This window comes from Doryrhamphus excisus, unplaced genomic scaffold, assembly GCF_037039965.1.
Source record: "Doryrhamphus excisus strain RoL-2023G ecotype Guam unplaced genomic scaffold, RoL_Dexc_Guam_v1.1 HiC_scaffold_24, whole genome shotgun sequence".
Lineage (NCBI taxonomy): Eukaryota > Metazoa > Chordata > Actinopteri > Syngnathiformes > Syngnathidae > Doryrhamphus > Doryrhamphus excisus.
Genome location: NW_027621862.1, coordinates 1,566,567 through 1,585,854, shown reverse-complemented (window position 1 = coordinate 1,585,854; position 19,288 = coordinate 1,566,567). Strand labels below are relative to the sequence as shown.

Genomic DNA, 19,288 nt, shown 5'->3' with positions numbered 1-19,288 from the left:
ATGCGATCGCTCCTCCTGCCAGTTATTAATGACAAAAACGACACTTAGAAATCGGAACAATCACTCAAAATCGCAGTTCATAATGAAAATGTATGCTTGTGCGTCATATCAATAGCAGCACACATTGTCTCATTGGCTAATTATTTATAATAATTGGCACATAACACAAAGTCATGTACGATCATCACAGTGGGTATCCTCCTGCCAGTTATGACGACCACTTTGTATAATATATTCACAGAAATACTCAAATACAGTAATCTCAAAGTACGCTTGCTCACACGTGACCAAAGTAGATGTTGTATAGTTAACGCGATCTCTCCACCTGCCAGTTATTAATGACAAAAACGACACTTGGAAATCGGAACAATCACTCAAAATCGCAGTTCATAATGAAAATGTATGCTTGTGCGTCATATCAATAGCAGCACACATTGTCTCATTGGCTAATTATTTATAATAATTGGCACATAACACAAAGTCATGTACGATCATCACAGTGGGTATCCTCCTGCCAGTTATGACGACCACTTTGTATAATATATTCACAGAAATACTCAAATACAGTAATCTCAAAGTACGCTTGCTCACACGTGACCAAAGTAGATGTTGTATAGTTAATGCGATCTCTCCACCTGCCAGTTATTAATGACAAAAATGACACTTAGAAATCGGAACAATCACTCAAAATCGCAGTTAATAATGAAAATGTATGCATGTGCGTCATATCAATAGCAGCACACATTGTCTCATTGGCTAATTATTTATAATAATTGGCACATAACACAAAGTCATGTACGATCATCACAGTGGGTATCCTCCTGCCAGTTATGACGACCACTTTGTATAATATATTCACAGAAATACTCAAATACAGTAATCTCAAAGTACGCTTGCTCACACGTGACCAAAGTAGATGTTGTATAGTTAACGCGATCGCTCCTCCTGCCAGTTATTAATGACAAAAATGACACTTTGAAATCGGAACAATCACTAAAAATACGGTACCAGCAACACAGATGCAGTTAATAATGAAAATGTATGCTTGTAATAGCAGCACTAATAATAATTATCTAATCGGCTAATTATTTATAATAATTGCCACATAACACAATCAAAATAATCAGAATGACTTGAAATAAGCCCCCCAAGTTCATGTCTTCCCAGGCTCCATTTCTGGGAAATGTGGTGTCACGCTTCTGGCAGGAGGAAGCGACTTGTAGCCGCAGTGATCTTGGACTAGGCTTGTTTGGGGGGGCGGGGGTGGGGGGGGGGCTTTGATCAACGCTAACACGCTGCAAACCGTGGCGGTTTATTTTCAGAAAAGACAATCTCTTGACGCTTTGGCACACAGTAAAAGAAAAATGTCACGACTTCCTTGTGTTTGTGTCAGTGCAAGGCACGCAACCTCAGGTGCGAAACCCAGACTTAAATAAAGTCCGTCACTCTCGTCATCAGGCTTTAATGAGGAGATTCCCAGCAAGATTGAATGAAACTTTTTTTCTCTCTGAGCTCCAGCGTTTTATTTGCCAGAGCAGCTTGTGGCTGGAAAACAAGGTTAAGAAGATCAGTATCAAAGGAGGAGTCTTTCTGTGTGCCCCCCCCCCCCCCCCCCGTGTCGGATTTCCACCTTGAAAACCCGGAAGGTGTTTTCTTACCTGATTTGTATTCATTCACACAATAGGCCGACCTGCCTCTCTTGTTTCCCAGTAAGGAGAGTCCAGACGAGACTTTTGTTGGCGCGATCATCGGATACGTTCATGTTGTTTCCTGCGGCCGTGGGGGTTGATTCTTTGTTGCCATGCACTCTAAAAAAAAAAAAAAAAAAAAAAAAACACCCTCAAGAGTGTCGTCCAACCCGCAAATTAGCACCTAAAAGGTTTTTACAAATGCAACATAATAGTTGGGGGGGGCACAATCGCTAGCAACACTATCAAAGCTGCTCTATACGAGTCTATTGGCTGAAGAAAAAGGATCACACAACTCCCACGTCTGTAGCTGACTGACTTTATTTTAAGATGTGTAGTGAAGCCTGCTTTTATTCAAAACTTCATCATAGAAATGAAGTTTTGGATGAGCAAAAATTCACAAAAAAAGTCAAGAAACTTGATATTTATAATGAAAAAAAAACACAAATATGGCGGATAGGCAAACGTTAGCATGTTAGCTATGTGAGCTACATTGCAAATGTATATATTATCTATAAGATATATAAAATGTGTCGGACCGCCTGCGTTTCAATATGACCATTCATTATTGCTTAGCGTCTTGAGGGTCGTGGGGGGGGGCTGGAGCCTATCCCAGCTGTCTTTGGGCAAGAGGTGGGACACACTCTGGACTGGTGTCCAGCCAATCACAGGGCACATATAGACAAACAACCATTCACACTCACAGTCACATACCTATGGACAATTTGGAGTGGCTAATTAACCTAGCATGTTTTTGGACATGTCCCAACCATCTCAGTCTGGCCTTAAGTTCTTTATCTCCAAGGCCTCAAACATGTAATGTCCCTCTGATGTACTCCTTTCTGATCCTATCCATCCTGGTCACTCCCAATGAGAACCTCAGCATCCTCATCTCTGCTACCTCCGGCTAACATGTAATGTCCCTCTGATGTACTCATTCCTGATCCTATCCATCCTGGTCACTCCCAATGAGAACCTCAGCATCCTCATCTCTGCTACCTCCGGCTAACATGTAATGTCCCTCTGATGTACTTCTTCCTGATCCTATCCATCCTGGTCACTCCCAATGAGAACCTCAGCATCCTCATCTCTGCTACCTCCGGCTAACATGTAATGTCCCTCTGATGTACTTCTTCCTGATCCTATCCATCCTGGTCACTCCCAATGAGAACCTCAGCAGAACTTGCAAACTCCACACAGAGATGGCCGAGGGTGGAATTGAACCCTGGTCTCCTAACTGTGAGGTCTGCACGCGACTACCGTGCCGCCCTTAATATGACCAATGGAAAAATAATAATAATAATAATAATAATCTGCCGGAGGGTGTCATGAAACATGACAATAAAAATGGTGGTTTCAAGTAACCATAAGGTGTGCTAACCAGGTCATTCTCCAAGTTGGAGGCTGTTTTCCTAACCGGAATACGACTTGGTTCTTCTTTTCCAGGGCTTCTTCCTCACCGTGTCCCCCGAGTCCATCCTCAAGGTGGCCAAGCACGCGTCGGAAAACAATAAAATCTTCTGCATGAACCTGTCAGCGCCGTTCATCTGCCAGTTCTTCAAGGAGGGCCTGATGAAGATCATGCCCTACGTGGACATCCTGTTTGGGAACGAGTCAGTAAGTAGCGTCGATTTCCACTTTATCATGCATTTTGGCAGAAAATGGTGGGATTCTAACAATTTTAAACTTGCTATGACAATGAAAAAAAATTTATTCATTCATTTTCTACCGCTTATCCTGACAAGGGTTGCGAGGGTGCTGGAGCCTATCCCAGCTGTCTTCAGGCGAGAGGCGGTGTACACCCTGGACTGGTGGCCAGCCAATCACAGGGCACATATAGACAAACAACCATTCACACTCACATTCGTACCTATGGACAATTTGGAGTCGCTAATTAGCTTAGCATGTTTTTGGAATGTGGGAGGAAACCGACACAATAATACCTACCAAGGGTATGAACCCACGCCAAGCTAAAACTCTAACTTCAAACAAGTCATTTGTCTTATTTTATTACTATACTGGGTAATACAAGTGTAAAAGTGACTATAGGGGTGCTATTTCATGTCTGGGGGGCTCTAGTAATGTTAAAAAAAAAACAGGTAAACAAGTTTTCATTCATTCATTTTCTACCGCTTATCCTCATAAGGGTTGCATGGGGTGCTGGAGCCTATCCCAGCGCTCTTCGGGGCGAGAGGTGGGGTACCCCCTGGACTGGTCGCCAGCCAATCACAGGGCACATATAGACAAACAACCATTCACACTCACATTCGTACCTATGGACAATTTGGAGTCGCTAATTAGCCTAGCATGTTTTTGGTGGAATTGAACTCGGGTCTCCTAGCTGTGAGTCCTGTGCGCTGACCACTTGGTCACCATGCAGCCTCTTCTATAGCCAAATGACACATATAAATCATTAAAAAACGATTTTACTAGTAAGGAGATGCATTTTATCCAATAGGAGACATAGGGCAGCCAGAAAAAGGAGTGATGCAGCAAAGTGGAGACTATGGGGTCTATACTATAATATTGCAGCATCAGTGATTTTTTTCCCAGTATATGTATATATTTAGTTTGCCCCCTATATTGCCCTGGTCATAGTATTTTTTTTTTCATCCCTTCCCACCTAAAAGGTGTCAACATTCCCTGAGTAATTAGCCGGAATTCCCTTCCGGAGCCTTGTATAACAACCTCCTGTCCCATCCCAACGGAGGTGGTTGCGGAGGTGGCAGCGATGGAAGCGCATTGCTGCCCGATTTAATTGGCTAACATGTCGAGCGATGACCCAGGAGGGCGGCTTAATTGACTCCTTCCGCGTCGTCTTATTTGACTACCTGACACTGAAACCAGGGTGCCGTCTCGTGCCTTTTTCTGTTTTAATGGCGGCAGTTAATACGGCCCCCGATGAGAGACATGATTACCTTCTAGAATGAATTTAAAATAAAAAAAAAAAAAAGCTCACGGTCGGCCATAAAATTAGCCGCCATTTGCCTTACGTGCTCTCTGGAGCGTCGGAGATAACGCACACGCGGGATTGTTGGCTCGGGATTGTGGTATTTAACACAAACGGAATGATCATTATTGGATTCATCTCCCATACGGATGCTTTTAAGCCCTCTTCATGCGGTATCTGTCTGTGCTCTTTGGGAATTGGGTACAGGTCATAGTGTTTAAGCTTTTTTTTAAAGACTTTCTGTTTAATTGGACAGGAATAAGGCTTCGCTACACATCTTAAAATAAGTTCAGGGACGTGATGCTAATTCTACAAGTAGAATTACATATATTTTGTTTATTATTTCATCATTTCAGCATATTACATTCATACAGCATATAAAATAAAACTAGCGGCAACATTAGCATCCATTAGCATCACAAATAATTTTTACAAAATGACATGAAAACGTTGAGTATTAGTAAAAATAAATTACATCATATGTCAATTATAAACAACTGCAATTGGCTAACTACCAGTCCAGGGTGTACCCTGCCTTTCGCATGAAGACAGCTGGGATAGGCTCCAGCACCCCCGCGACCCTCGTGAGGATAAGCGGTAGAAAATGAATGAATGAATGAATAAACAACTGCAATTGGCTGACGACCTGTCCAGGGTGTACCCCGCCTCTCGCCCGAAGACAGCTGGGATAGGCTCCAGCACCCCCGCAACCCTTGTGAGGATAAGCGATATACAATGAATGAATAAATGAATGAACAACTGCAATTGGCTGACGACCAGTCCAGGGTTTACCCCGCCTTTTGCCCGAAGACAGCTGGGATAGGCTCCAGCACCCCCCGCAACCCTCGTGAGGATAAGCGATATACAATGAATGAATGAATGAATGAACAACTGCAATTGGCTGACCACCAGTCCAGGGTGTACCCCGCCTCTCGCCCGAAGACAGCTGGGATAGGCTCCAGCACCCCCGAACCCTTGTGAGGATAAGCGATATACAATGAATGAATGAATGAATGAACAACTGCAATTGGCTGACCACCAGTCCAGGGTGTACCTCGCCTCTCACATGAAGACCGCTGGGATAGGCTCCAGCACCCCCCGCGACCCTTGTGAGGATAAGCGGTAGAAAATGAATAAATTAATGAATGAGTAAAATAAATTGTATCATATATCAATTATAAACAACTGCAATTGCCTGGCGACCAGTACCCCGCCTCTTACATGAAGTCAGCTGGGATAGGCTCCAGCACCCCCCATGACCCTCGTGAGGATAAGCAGTAGAAAATGAATGAATGAATGAATGACCTTTTTCTGTGTATTTAGATTATACTGTAAATAATTCTAAAAAGTTGCATTCAAAGACACTGGGACAACTTATTTCCCTTTTTTAATATACCATAAATGGAACATTTTCTGAAACTTTTCAAATTGTCTCTTGACTGGGATATTTGGATGAAAGCATTCCAAGTCTAAATTCCGGAATGTGGACAATACACGTCCTATGCGCTATAGAGGGACAATCATCTGCTAAATAGTGAGCGTTTCCTTTCCGCCGTGGCCATGAAATCGTGGATGTGGCGTCTCCCTGACTGACTGCGCTGTGGATTATTAGCTTAAGCTGGCTAAAAATATCCCTTTGACTGCTTAAGCCTCTGACAGCAACAACATCTCACACGTTCTGATAGCTTCATACCAACCACGGCCTTCCCACTTAGCGTCTCTTACCTTGTTTGTCCCGTTTTTACCTCCTCCGACCGCCATCGCTCTCTCGCTCTCTCTCTCTCTCCATTCTCACATCTTCTTTTGATTCCAACAATACGATTTTTATCTATTTGTTGAGCCCAGATGTCACTTGAAGCCGTCGTCATTGTGGCGACAGCTGCAAAAGCACACGTTGGAAAGCTGTGGAGCGCAACATCACCCCCCCCCCCAAAAAAAAAGAAAAAACCACACATTATGTGTAAAACACACACGACTTGTAAAGGAAGGCATTAAATGTGGATGCTGTGGGCTCCTTAAGACAAAGATGGTGTTTATGATGGCCTATTATGTGATCTTTATGTTTCCCCAAGTAGCCGTCATATTTGCATTTTTATGCCATCGTTACATTTGCATACGCTCATCTGCTGCAACCTAATGGGAGCTAATGATAATATTTGCTAATGACTAACGAGGAGGGCTTACAATATTTTGGTGGCAGTATTCTATGCAATCAGTAACCAAAATAACAAAACAATTTAATTAGTATTAGTTTTTATGTTATTACTTAAATATATCTAATATATCATATAGTTGATATTATTATTTATTCCAGTCAATATATTATATTAATATTATATATATAACCAAAATAACAAAAAATAATTAGTATTTTTCTTTACAGTACTCATAGTTTTTATGTTATTACTTAAATATATAATATAATATAATTTATATTATTATTTATTGCAGTCAATATATCATATATATATATATATATATAAAACCAAAATAACAAAAAATGTAATTAGTATTTCTCTTTACAGTACAGTACTCGCAGTTTTTATGTTATTACTTAAATATATAATATAATATAATTTATATTATTATTTATTGCTGTCAATATATCATATATATATATATATATATATAAAACCAAAATAACAAAAAATGTAATTAGTATTTCTCTTTACAGTACAGTACAGTACTCGTAGTTTTTATGTTATTACTTAAATATATATTTAATATCATATCATATAATTGATATTATTATTTATTCCAGTCAATATATCATATTAATATTATATATATGTATATATATATATATATATATATATATATATATATAACCAAAATAACAAAAAATTTAATTAGTATTTTTCTTTACAGTACTTGTAGTTTTTATGTTATTACTTAAATATATATAACATCATATCATATAATTGATATTATTATTTATTCCAGTCAATATATCATATTAATATTATAAATATTTTTTTTACATAAAAGAGTCACCATTTTTTAAAAATAACAGTTTTTAAATCTTTTTTTATTTTATTATTTTTAGATTTGCAGGTTTTGCTTGAAATTATATTTATTGAATATTTTATTATTATATTATATGTTAATTGTATATTTCTTGTATATTTATTATTTTAATTAGTGTTTTTCTTTGAGTTTTTGCCTTCTTCTTCTTCGACTGGAGAGTGCAGTGTCAGCTCAAGTGCGCCCCCACAGCTCTGGTCCGGTATTACACATTAGTAGTAGTAGTAGTTAAAAAATAACGAAACAAATGTGATACTGACAAATTCGATTTAAAGGAGGCAAAAGGCAGCGAGGGGAAGGCGAACTCTTGACCTTTGCTCTTTACCAAAGCGACTGTAGTGATTTATTGATTTCATTGTGTGTGTTTTTGTGTGTGTGTGTGTGTGTGTGTGTGTGTTGAGTAGTGGATTGACATATTACTGTTGAGACTACCCACTCGGGAGCGCTAACCTTATTGTTCCGTGTCATTTCCTCCCCTGCTCTTTGAGCGCCACCCTGTTGACCTCCCACACAAAGTCATTCCACCTCCGTCAGGCCTGACACCCACCCTACCCCCCCACCCCATTAATGGAATATTGTGAAATCATAGCATCATCTTATTATCAGCTATAATAAAGCCTCACAAGCAAAATACACTATTTACGCTAGCTGTATTATATTAGTGAATATAATCACTCCATGAAAAAAATATTCAGAAGATATAATTTAATGTGCCAAAAAAAAATTACACATTTTACAAAATTGATCTCCTTTATGCTTTTGTTATTTTAATTATTATTTTAATAGTTTATTTGCTTATTTTATGTTAATTTGTATTTGTTTTTAATTAAGATACGTGGAGCTTTTACGTCTAAATTACATGCCTTTTGGTTTTAATACAAACAAAAATAAATAAATAAAAAATTTAATTATTAAATACACTAAAATAATAATTGTGCATAATTTATAAATATTCTATGTAATTTTTCCATGAAATATTGAGAATATTAACTGTAAAAAATGTTTTCTAATGGTTTGAGTTTTTTTTATTAAACTATAAAGAGTAACATTTGATATTAGTCCTTTTATTTTAATTCCTGTAATATTTTTATCATTATTTAAAATTTTTTTTGTAGTAGTAGTATTAATACTACACATAGAAATAAGTACATCTGCCAGTACAATGGAACCTCATAGGTTTACGCATATTAGCATCACACAGGCTAACACTGTGTTAAACTGCCTTTTTAAAACATTGCCTGTGCAGTTAATCAAGCTTTAACGATGGCCGCAGATTGACCTTGGAACAGACTATTTCTATTTCCATTCTCGTCTACGAGGGGAAAAAAAAAAAAACGATTCCACAGCACACGGGCAAATGAGTCACACATTACACTCGGTGACCTTACCTCTTAGCACTATTTATACAATATGGCGGGGGGGTCATGGGGGGTACTACCTACCTGCATGCCTCAGGTGCTTCAACACTTTGTAATCAACTGCTTTTTTTTTTTGTTAATGCAGGAGGCGGCGGCATTTGGCAAAGAGCTGGGCTTTGAGGTGAGTTAGCCTCTTCTGATACAAACGCATCCTTCTTATTTTATTTTTTGCTGATAATGAAGTTCTTTTTCGGACAGTGATTGATGTGCTATTATACTCTGCGGGCCTGGATGCAGTTGCTATGGCAACCTGGCAGTCGTCATGGTTTCTTTGTTCAGTGCCGCCTCTCTCACTCTCTTTCACTCTGTGTGTGTGTGTGTGTTATGACGCACTCTTGCCGGGTGTACAGCCGACATCGCCTACAGATGTTATTTATTGAATTTTGAAAAGCCTCTCTGGAAGCCGACGCATCCTTTGGAGCCGTTCGCTCATCAGGTTGCCTCCTCGTCTTGCCACCCCTAATATCGATTTCAACACACGCGCTAAAGTCCCTTAATAAGCTCATTAAAATCATTTTTAGACACCATGACCTCTTATGTGTCAAAGTATTTTTTTCGTATTTTTGGATTTGAGCTCCTTTTTAATAATAATTGTCATCCGGCATCACTAAAGCTGTGATCAACGTGACCGGAATAGGAATTCCATGATGGCACTTTGGAGAAGGAACAGGAGGAGGAGGGACAGGTGAAGGAGTGATGGAGACTCATGGGAGTAAAAAAAAAAAAAAACACACTTATAAAGGGCAAAAAATGTAAGGGTTCGCTCTTTTGACATTTAATTTCTAAATTCCATTATTATTATTATTATTATTATTATTATTATTATTACTCACTTGATAATGTGTTATTGATCTGGAAAATCACAACGTTGCTGCTTAAGGCGGGTCATGGACAGGAAGGGGCGTGGTTATATTTGATTTTTTTTTTTTTTTAGTACATATGACCCTTTTCGGGCTGCACGGTGTTCTAATGGTTAGCGCACAGACATCACAGCTAGAAGACCTGAGTTCAATTCCATCTCTGTGTGGAGTTTGCACGTTCTCCCCGTGCATGCGTGGGTTTTCTCCGGGTACTCCGGTTTCCTCCCACATTCCAAAAACTCCAAATTGTCCATAGGTATGAATGTGAGTGTGAATGGTTGTTTGTCTATATGTGCCCTGTGATTGGCTGGCCACCAGTCCAGGGTGTACCCCGCCTGGGATAGGCTCCAGCACCCCCATGACCCTCGTGAGAATAAGCGGTAGAAAAAGAATGAATGAACATTATAGGCATGCTTTTTATTTTATTTTGACGTCTTCCGCTGCCCGTTTAGGCGGCAAACTACTTGAATGACCTTGTTTTATGCTACTTTCCCCCCTACAATAGGGTACAGCTGCACTCTAAACACCTGTTGGCCTTATTTAGTCTGCACCCCCGGAGCCTCTTAGCACCTTAAACCTGAGTAGAGCACCTTTTTTTTTTTTTAATGTCGAACATAAAACCAAAGGGTGACAATTTGCCGAAACCTTCTGTGGTTTTGTGTTCAGTGTCTGGAGGAGTGCTTGTGCTTATATCCAGTCCCGGTAACAAATTGCCCCCCCCCCCCACCAAATCCTTCCACATTGCCTCCTCCTTTGCCCCAAGCACCGCGGCTTGCTAACAGCCTCTGCATTAACCTCCCCATTAGCACTTTTAGTGTTACACCCATTTTTCCCTCAGCCCGGGTTCTCAGCGGACCTCTCAGGGCTAATTAAAGGAGGTTCGGAAAGCGTTTAGAGGCGTTAAAAAAACCTCATTGGTTGACTTTTGCGGCGTCCGTCTTGTTTGATGACTCACCTTAACCGTACTGTTTGCTTTTGATTCCAGCGCAAGTGCCCACTCCGCTGTGGGGCGGCCATAATGGCACCGCACTCGCTTTGCTACATCGCGGTGGTTAATAATAAGGCGCCACTGACGGCCGCATCTGATCAAAGCGGCGAGGAGCACCGGCCGGACAATTTCCACACACCTATTTCCACCCCACTTTAGGGAATATGACACGGACCATCATTTCCTCCCACACGGCCTCTTATCGATCCGCTTTTTTTCCCCAGCGTTCCGATTCGCTAAATTGATAACGCTGTGTGCTTGCAGACGGACGATATCGGCGAAATCACAAGGAAGACCCAGAACCTCCCCAAGGACAACCCGACGAGGCAGAGAGTGGTGGTCTTCACCCAGGGCAGGGACGACACCGTCGCAACCACCGGTAAGCCATTTTTTTTGCAAGATTACGCAAATACAGATTTTCCGATTTTTTTTTTTTTGTGTAGGTGGCACAAGTAAACATTTTTTAAATATTTTTCTCAAAAAAAAAAAATCCCAAAACACTACTTCAGTCTTCTCAAATAATCCAAAAATTATTCTATTTAGCATTAGCGCCACATTTCATTGGAATCGCTACAAAACATAAACTTTTACATCTTGTTTTCATGTCTTTGGCAGCCCGTTTAGGCAACAATCTTTTTTGGTAACATTAGCAAGGATGCTAACAATGTCGGATCAAGCTAGCCAACTGTCGTCACAAGAATTCACAAAATATTTGGAAATTAAACAACAAAAAAAGCTATGTTTGTACATAAGTAGGACGCTATATATTCGGAATATCTGGATTTACTGTTAAACACGGAATTTTGTGGATATTGACATATTGTGAGTAGATAGCAACATAGCAATCCGGCATGACCGGAATCAGGTCAGTCTTTGACGAGGCCACTCCATTCATGGTTCCATTTATCACAGCAAATCAGCCACGGACACTCACACTACCACCACCATATTTTACTCTTGGTATGATGTCCTACTTTTAGACCAGGTGTAATGGGACACACACCGAGTATTTTCCCAAAGGTCTTAGGGAATCAGGTCAGTCTTTGACTTGACCACTCCATTCATGGTTCTATTTATCACAGCAAAACAGCCACAGGCCCTCACACTACCACCACCATATTTTGCTGTTTAAATGCGGCGTTACTTTGACACCAGGTGTAATGGGACACACACAGAGTATTTTCCCAAAGGTCTTAGGGAATCAGCAAAACAGCCACGGACCCTCACACTACCACCACCATATTTTACTGTTGGTATAATGTCCTACTTTTACACCAGGTGCAATGGGACACGCACAGAGTATTTTCCCAAAGGTCTTCGGGAATCAGGTCAGTCGTTGACTAGGCCACTCCATTCATGGTTCCATTTATCACAGCAAAACAGCCACAGACCCTCACGCTACCACCACCATATTTTACTGTTGGTATGATGTCCTACTTTCACACCAAGTGTAATGGGACACACAGTATTTTCCCAAAGGTCTTAGGGAATCAGGTCAGTCTTCGACTAGGCCACTCCATTTATGGTTCCATTTATCACAGCAAAACGGCCACAGACCCTCACACTACCACCACCATATTTTACTGTTGGTATAATGTCCTACTTTCACACCAAGTGTAATGGGACACACAGTATTTTCCCAAAGGTCTTAGGGAATCAGGTCAGTCTTCGACTAGGCCACTCCATTCATGGTTCTATTTATCACAGCAAAACAGCCACAGACCCTCACACTACCACCACCATATTTTACTGTTGGTATGATGTCCTACTTTCACACCAGGTGTAATGGGACATGGAGTATTTTCCCAAAGGTCTTCGGGAATCAGGTCAGTCTTCGACTAGGCCACTCCATTCATGGTTCCATTTATCACAGCAAAACGGCCACAGACCCTCACACTACCACCACCATATTTTACTGTTTAAATGCGGCGTTACTTTGACACCAGGTGTAATGGGACACACACAGAGTATTTTCCCAAAGGTCTTAGGGAATCAGGTCAGTCTTTGACTTGGCCACTCCATTCATTTATCACAGCAAAACGGCCACAGACCCTCACACTACCACCACCATATTTTACTGTTTAAATGCGACAGTAAAATGGGACACACACAGAGTATTTTCCCAAAGGTCTTAGGGAATCAGGTCAGTCTTTGACTTGGCCACTCCATTCATTTATCACAGCAAAACGGCCACAGACCCTCACACTACCACCACCATATTTTACTGTGACAGTAAAATGGGACACGCACACGAGTATTTTCCCAAAGGTCTTAGGGATCGTTACGATGTTTTCTGGGAACCTCTTCATAGTTCCTTCCATCTTCATTTCCGATTTGATTTGTCCCCACTGTGGGTTTTTTTTTCTTTTCAAGACGTGTAGCCTTCACTTGAAAGCGCGTATTTGGAGAACTGCACAAAGTGGCCTCAAATAGACGGCAGAATGCTGACAAGAAGAGCCAAATGCTATCAGGCCTTCTGCTTTGAAGTCAACCTCCAGTATTGACACCAGATGTCAACAAAAAAAAAGAAGGCTACATTTAGTCCTAAAAGGCGTGTTGTCGGGGGTGACCGGGGGGGGCATTGATTTGTGGAGTACTTCTAACTTTTTCTTGGACACGGTCCAGGCTGTTCAACTCCTACATGGTGCCCCCCCCAACCCCCCAAAAAAAACTAATTTTACCACACATATGTTGCTCTCTCTGATTAGCTGTTAGCATGGGTGCTAGCTTCGAATAGCGTGCAGAGACGTTATTTTGCCATGCATGCACCCTTTCTTTTTTAGACCTGTCGTGCACAAGCATAGATAGCCTCAGGTGAAGTCTCCATCATATCACCCCCCCCCCTTTCACCACCACCACCAGCAGCCTGAGGAGACGGCGGCAGCACTGTTAGCACGGCACCGACTTGGCATGTCTTTAATTCTATTTTTTAACCACCCGTATTTGCTTTTTATGGTCCGTCTGCCCTTTTCAGTTAAGCCTTTTTGAGAAGATAAAATAAAGGTTAAAGCGGCCGTAATCGGTCCGAGCCTCCTTTTGTCCTGCAGGGGTTTGGACTCGCTTTTACGATCGGAATTTGGGTTTGCAATTTGCAGAAAAGTGTGGATCCTGTGTTGTTTTTGGCAGCCATTTTCAATTTTGGTTGTAGTCTTTTGAATGAAAATGCTTGGAGGATTTCGGAAGACTAAAACTTGACACGGGACAATAATTAACTAATTAATCACACAATAAATTAAAATGACGTCAATAGCTGTGTCATTTTTAATATATTGCTGTTCCATAGAACAACATCATGAACGGAGTGAGCCCTTTAGTCAGACACACGTCTTTGTCGGTGGGTTGGGGGCGGGGTCGCTAGCATACGCACAGGGCGTGTAACTTAGCAAAAATAATTTTAGTCGATTGCAACCTATTTTCGTTGATGTTTTCGTGATATTATACCATCGCCTTGTTCTCGTAGACGCAGTTTTGCGCATCATCTGGTCTCTTGAATTTTAGTCATTCCCATATTAGTTAATAGTTTTAGTCCAGATTTTAGTCCAAGGATGCTAACAATGTGGGATCAAGCTAGCCAACTGTCGAGAATTCACAAACTATTTGGAAATTAAACGACAAAAAGAAAAGCTATGTTTGTATGTAAGTAGGACCCTATAGTAGACAAAAGGTCTTCAACAAGTCGTTGGGCCTCTCTGGCTGCCAACTGTAGTTGTTTGGGTGGCATCCACCTTCGTTGGCGTCCCGTTCATCGTCCCAACAAAAGCAAGGCGGATTAGCACGAAAGAAGTTAGTTGCAGAAGTAGCATCCCCGTATGTCTCAGGTCTGAGAAACTGAGAACATTTGAGACAGGGGTTGGTACACGCCAAAGACAAAACACCCAATACCCACAAGAACAGTCTAGTGTATGCGTATACGAGTGAGGGAAGCCATCTTGGGTCTATGACACCACCTCGCCTTGTTTCAGGTGACTCCATGACCATCTCACATCTGAATGATGGCATGCTAACAAAGACGATGAAGCTCATTTAAATAGATTGGCTCTTGCACCGAGTTCTCAATCTAGAGCTGTACTATCTATCTAACTAGCGAGCATCCAATCAGGAATTTCATCATGAACTGATTCCACTCGGATGTTCAAACATTCTAGTTAGCATTAGCATTGGGACATTTCAATATGGCTTCCACTTTAAGAGATAAAAAGTGTTGTTAATCTGGAGGCCATTGTTTAGGCTTAAACATCAAGCAATTAGCATGCAGCTGCCCCTTCGTGTCGTACATCTGATGGAACAAGTCGAGCGTGAAACTGGCTTGCTTGGATTTGAAATGGATCCAGGGGAATTAAACCCAAAAAAAAAAAAAACATCACAGTAGGATAATGACGATGATGATAATAATAATAGCATCACGATATGACTTCCACTTCAAGTCAATAAACGCTGACACACGGGCGTGCTAATGAGCGGCGTTGCTTGTAATCAATCAACATTTTCCAAAACGCCAGACTTGTAACAAACGGGAATGAATCCATTGTGCCAGAGGTGATGGATTTGTGGCCGCCTGCTGCGAGACGAAGCCCCCCCCTCGCGGGTTTGATATCAAGTCGACGATGAAAAGACAACGCCTTTCAGATGTCATCTACAAAGGCGAACATGATAAACGCCATTGAGCGCGCCCGGCAGATACATTAGCGGCTCCAGGAAGTAAGCGTGCGCATCGCCGTTCATTCATGGCAGCCAAATAAATGTCAGCGTAAAAAAAAAAAAAAAGACAATTAAAGATTTCCCAGAGGTGACGGCAACAACGGCGGCAGCGCTCTAATAAACCTGACGTCTCATTTTGTTTGCAATTTGTCCTCCTGTCAGGATTTGATCATTCGCCATGTCATGTTAAAGCATTTTATATTCCCGATTACAGGCGGGAATGCCGCTCTGATCCCACCCGGTTGGTATCGTACTCAACAAAGAAAAGACGTCATGTCAATTTGCTCATTTCCATGCCTCCTATTAACGTTTGCTCCGTGCTCGTTGACTTAGCCGACGCCGACGCTGATCGCTGACACGACACAAGGCTTTTTACTTGTACGTTCAATAAAGCGCTAATTAGCATCCATGTGCCAGGCGCCATATCTAATGAAAGATCCAGGTCTAGAGCCAGATTGGCTACGCTAATCCCGGATAAGGACTTGATTAGAAAAAGCGGTCCCGTTCAAAACGCAATGGAGATACTTGATTTTCACTGTTATTGTTATTTTACTTACATGCAAAAAAATGATGAAAAATAGAAAATATGTATGTTTTTTACTCAGTATATATATTAAAGATGTCTGGCTCGATATCAGCATCAAAATATCGGTATCGATTTTTTTTCCCATGCTGTATTCCACCACAGGATATATATCATGTTACACGTATTGGTCTCGGCTGATATCGGTATCGGCTGATATCGGCACGGCTATTGACTGGGGGAGGGGGACAAACGGGTATCTTGTCTCGGGTCCAGGTTTGGGGGGGGGTGGGGGGGGGGGGGGCAGCCAAAGCTGTCAACTGAGAGTTGGACAATATCGTTTTTTGGCAAAAAAAAAAATTCCTACTTTATATCCAAACCACTCCTAAAAAAAAAAAAAACAAAATAAAAAAAAAATTGATGATTTTTTTATAATAGATAGATTTAATAGATTTTTTTTCCATTTTTTTCTCAAAAAACAAAACTGCTTCAGATTTTTAAAATTAGTAATAATAAAAAAAACAAATACATGCTTTTTATTGGCCTTTCTTTTTGTTTTTGTTTATTTTTCTTATATCTGAAAAATAAACCAAATTTATCTTTTTAGGGCTACAAAAAAACTAAATTTAATGGGTTGACAGGGGGGACTAATTTATTTATTTATTTATTTATTTATTTTTTTAATTTTTTTTGCGTAATTTAGGCATGTCTCTCTGTTATGATGGCAGACGGAAGCACAGTGGAACTTCATTCTGACCCGAACACATCAACAGGAATCCAATTCCAACACCATATACATATATATGTATCTCCAACTCACACATGTCTGTAGTCTGTTTATCCTGGGAATGACACTTCCTCATACAGGGACACTCGGAGCACCAGAAAAATAAATACATAACTCAAAAAATGTGTTCCAGATAATAAAAAAAACAAAATTTTCCTCTGAAAAATTAACCAAAATAAGTATACACAATACACTAAAGTAGCAAAATGTATTTGAATTGTTAAATAAACGTCACTTGTCATTCATTGGCGTCTAAGGTTGCCCATATTTCCGATCGGGATCCGGGCCAATGCGGCGCTCTTCCATGTTTATGTGGCATGTATGCTATTAATCACAATGCCGTATCTCCCTGGCACGCTGCGTTGCAATGTTTTCTTTCATTCCTCTTATGGATACAGTATGTGTTGGCCACGCCGCTTGTGCTTGCAGTAATTACAGGCATGTGTAAACTTTTTACTCTTTTTTTTTCTCTTCCCTGCAAGCCATAACGTTGACAGTTACGACTGAGAAACATATTGAATGTCGACTGATTTCCCAACCTGTGGCGTTTGCCAAGAACGCCGTTTCCTTTTTCACTCTCTCCGTGGGCTTTCTTGAGTTTGGGTGCAAAGGCAAACGGGAAACATTCCAGACGAAGAAGAAGAAGAAGACGTTTCTCACATGGAGGTGGTGTTCCACTCCGATGATGAGCGATACCTTTTTTAGCGGAAGCGACTCATTTATTTATCATTATCACCGTGATTTGTAACCATGGCGATCAGAGGGGTCGGGACCCTTTTTGGCTATGATAATGTTGTTATAGTGAAGCTAACCAATAATAATAATAATAATATTATAATCACATTACCATTAGTGTGATTTCTGGTGCTGCATGGTACTCATGGGGATGAGGATGCTGAGGTTCTCATTGAGAGTGACCAGGATGGATAGGATCAGGAAGGAGTACATCAGAGGGACATTACATGTTTGCCAGAGGTAGCAGAAATGAGGATGCTGAGGTTCTCATTGGGAGTGACCAGGATGGATAGGATCAGGAAGGAGTACATCAGAGGGACATTACATGTTTGCCAGAGGTAGCAGAAATGAGGATGCTGAGGTTCTCATTGGGAGTGACCAGGATGGATAGGATCAGGAACGAGTACATCAGAGGGACATTACATGTTAGCCGGAGGTAGCAGAGATGAGGATGCCGAGGTTCTCACTGAGCGTGACCAGGATGGATAGGATCAGCAACTAGTACATCAAAGGGACATTACATGTTAGCCGGAGGTAGCAGAGATGAGGATGCTGAGGTTCTCATTGAGAGTGACCAGGATGGATAGGATCAGGAACAAATACATCAGACGGACATTACATGTTAACCAGAGGTAGCACAGATGAGGATGCTGAGGTTCTCATTGGGAGTGACCAGGATGGATAGGATCAGATCAGGAACTAGTACATCAAAGGGACATTACATGTTAGTTGGAGGTAGCAGAGATGAGGATGCTGAGGTTCTCATTGGGAGTGACCAGGATGGATAGGATCATTACTAAGGGGCATTACATGTTAGAGGCCAGTTTCAACAAAATTTCATTTCTCAGCAAAGCATTTTTTTGTGAAAAGATGCATTTCACTTTCACTTTCGAAATAGTACAAAATGAAATAAATAGCTCTAATTATATGCTACGATATAATTAGCTAAAATAAGCAAACACAGGAGTGTATTTTAATAATAATACGCCATCGAAACACTATAGCGCCATCTAGTGTATCAGAGTAACCAATCAGGTGTTAGGATCCACGCACAGACTTTGACATGTAACTTGACTTAGCCTGTGGGCCACACTTTGGACACCCCTGCTCTAAATAAATAAAAAAAAAAACAACTTTAGTTTATTTACATTTTTCTATCTATAACTTAACTGATTTCATTTCTGAAAATACTAATTTAGACACGATAACAATCCCGTCATCTCACTTCTCGTCGGAGTCGAGGTCGTCTGGAATGGGTATTGAAAAAAAAATAATAATAAAAAAAAGAATATGCGCTAATAAAACGCCTTAATTGATCGTCATTTCAAAGAGCCCGCTGTTGAAAGGCATTTCAATCAGCGCCACACAAGAGCGCTAATGAGCGTATTATGACAAGCCGGCGAACAAAAGCACACAATTAGAGCGTTACTTCCTCTCTTGTTGTTACGAGCTTCACCTATGGAAAGCGACACTTTCCTCGGAATACCGCCCTCCAAGCTTCCAGACCTGTCAGTGACCACAGGGTCCTCTTTTCTGTTTCCATGACTTGCCAATGAGCTCTTTGTTGCAGACAGGCGGGTAATTGTCGGGACTGTAACCTTAGCCGGTTTTAATCAT

General features: G+C 40.9%; 1 protein-coding gene across 2 annotated transcripts in view; it reads left to right on the top strand.

Moving 5' to 3' along the window:
* The window catches only part of LOC131109310 (adenosine kinase-like), a 95,308-nt gene that overhangs the window by 73,265 nt on the left and 2,755 nt on the right, over window positions 1–19,288 (top strand). For both annotated transcript variants that reach the window (XM_058061193.2, XM_058061192.2), the window contains exons 7-9: window positions 3,135–3,305; window positions 9,166–9,201; window positions 11,193–11,307. In XM_058061193.2, the coding sequence (XP_057917176.2) occupies window positions 3,135–3,305; window positions 9,166–9,201; window positions 11,193–11,307 (322 nt within the window). The remainder of the gene's footprint in view (window positions 1–3,134; window positions 3,306–9,165; window positions 9,202–11,192; window positions 11,308–19,288) is intronic.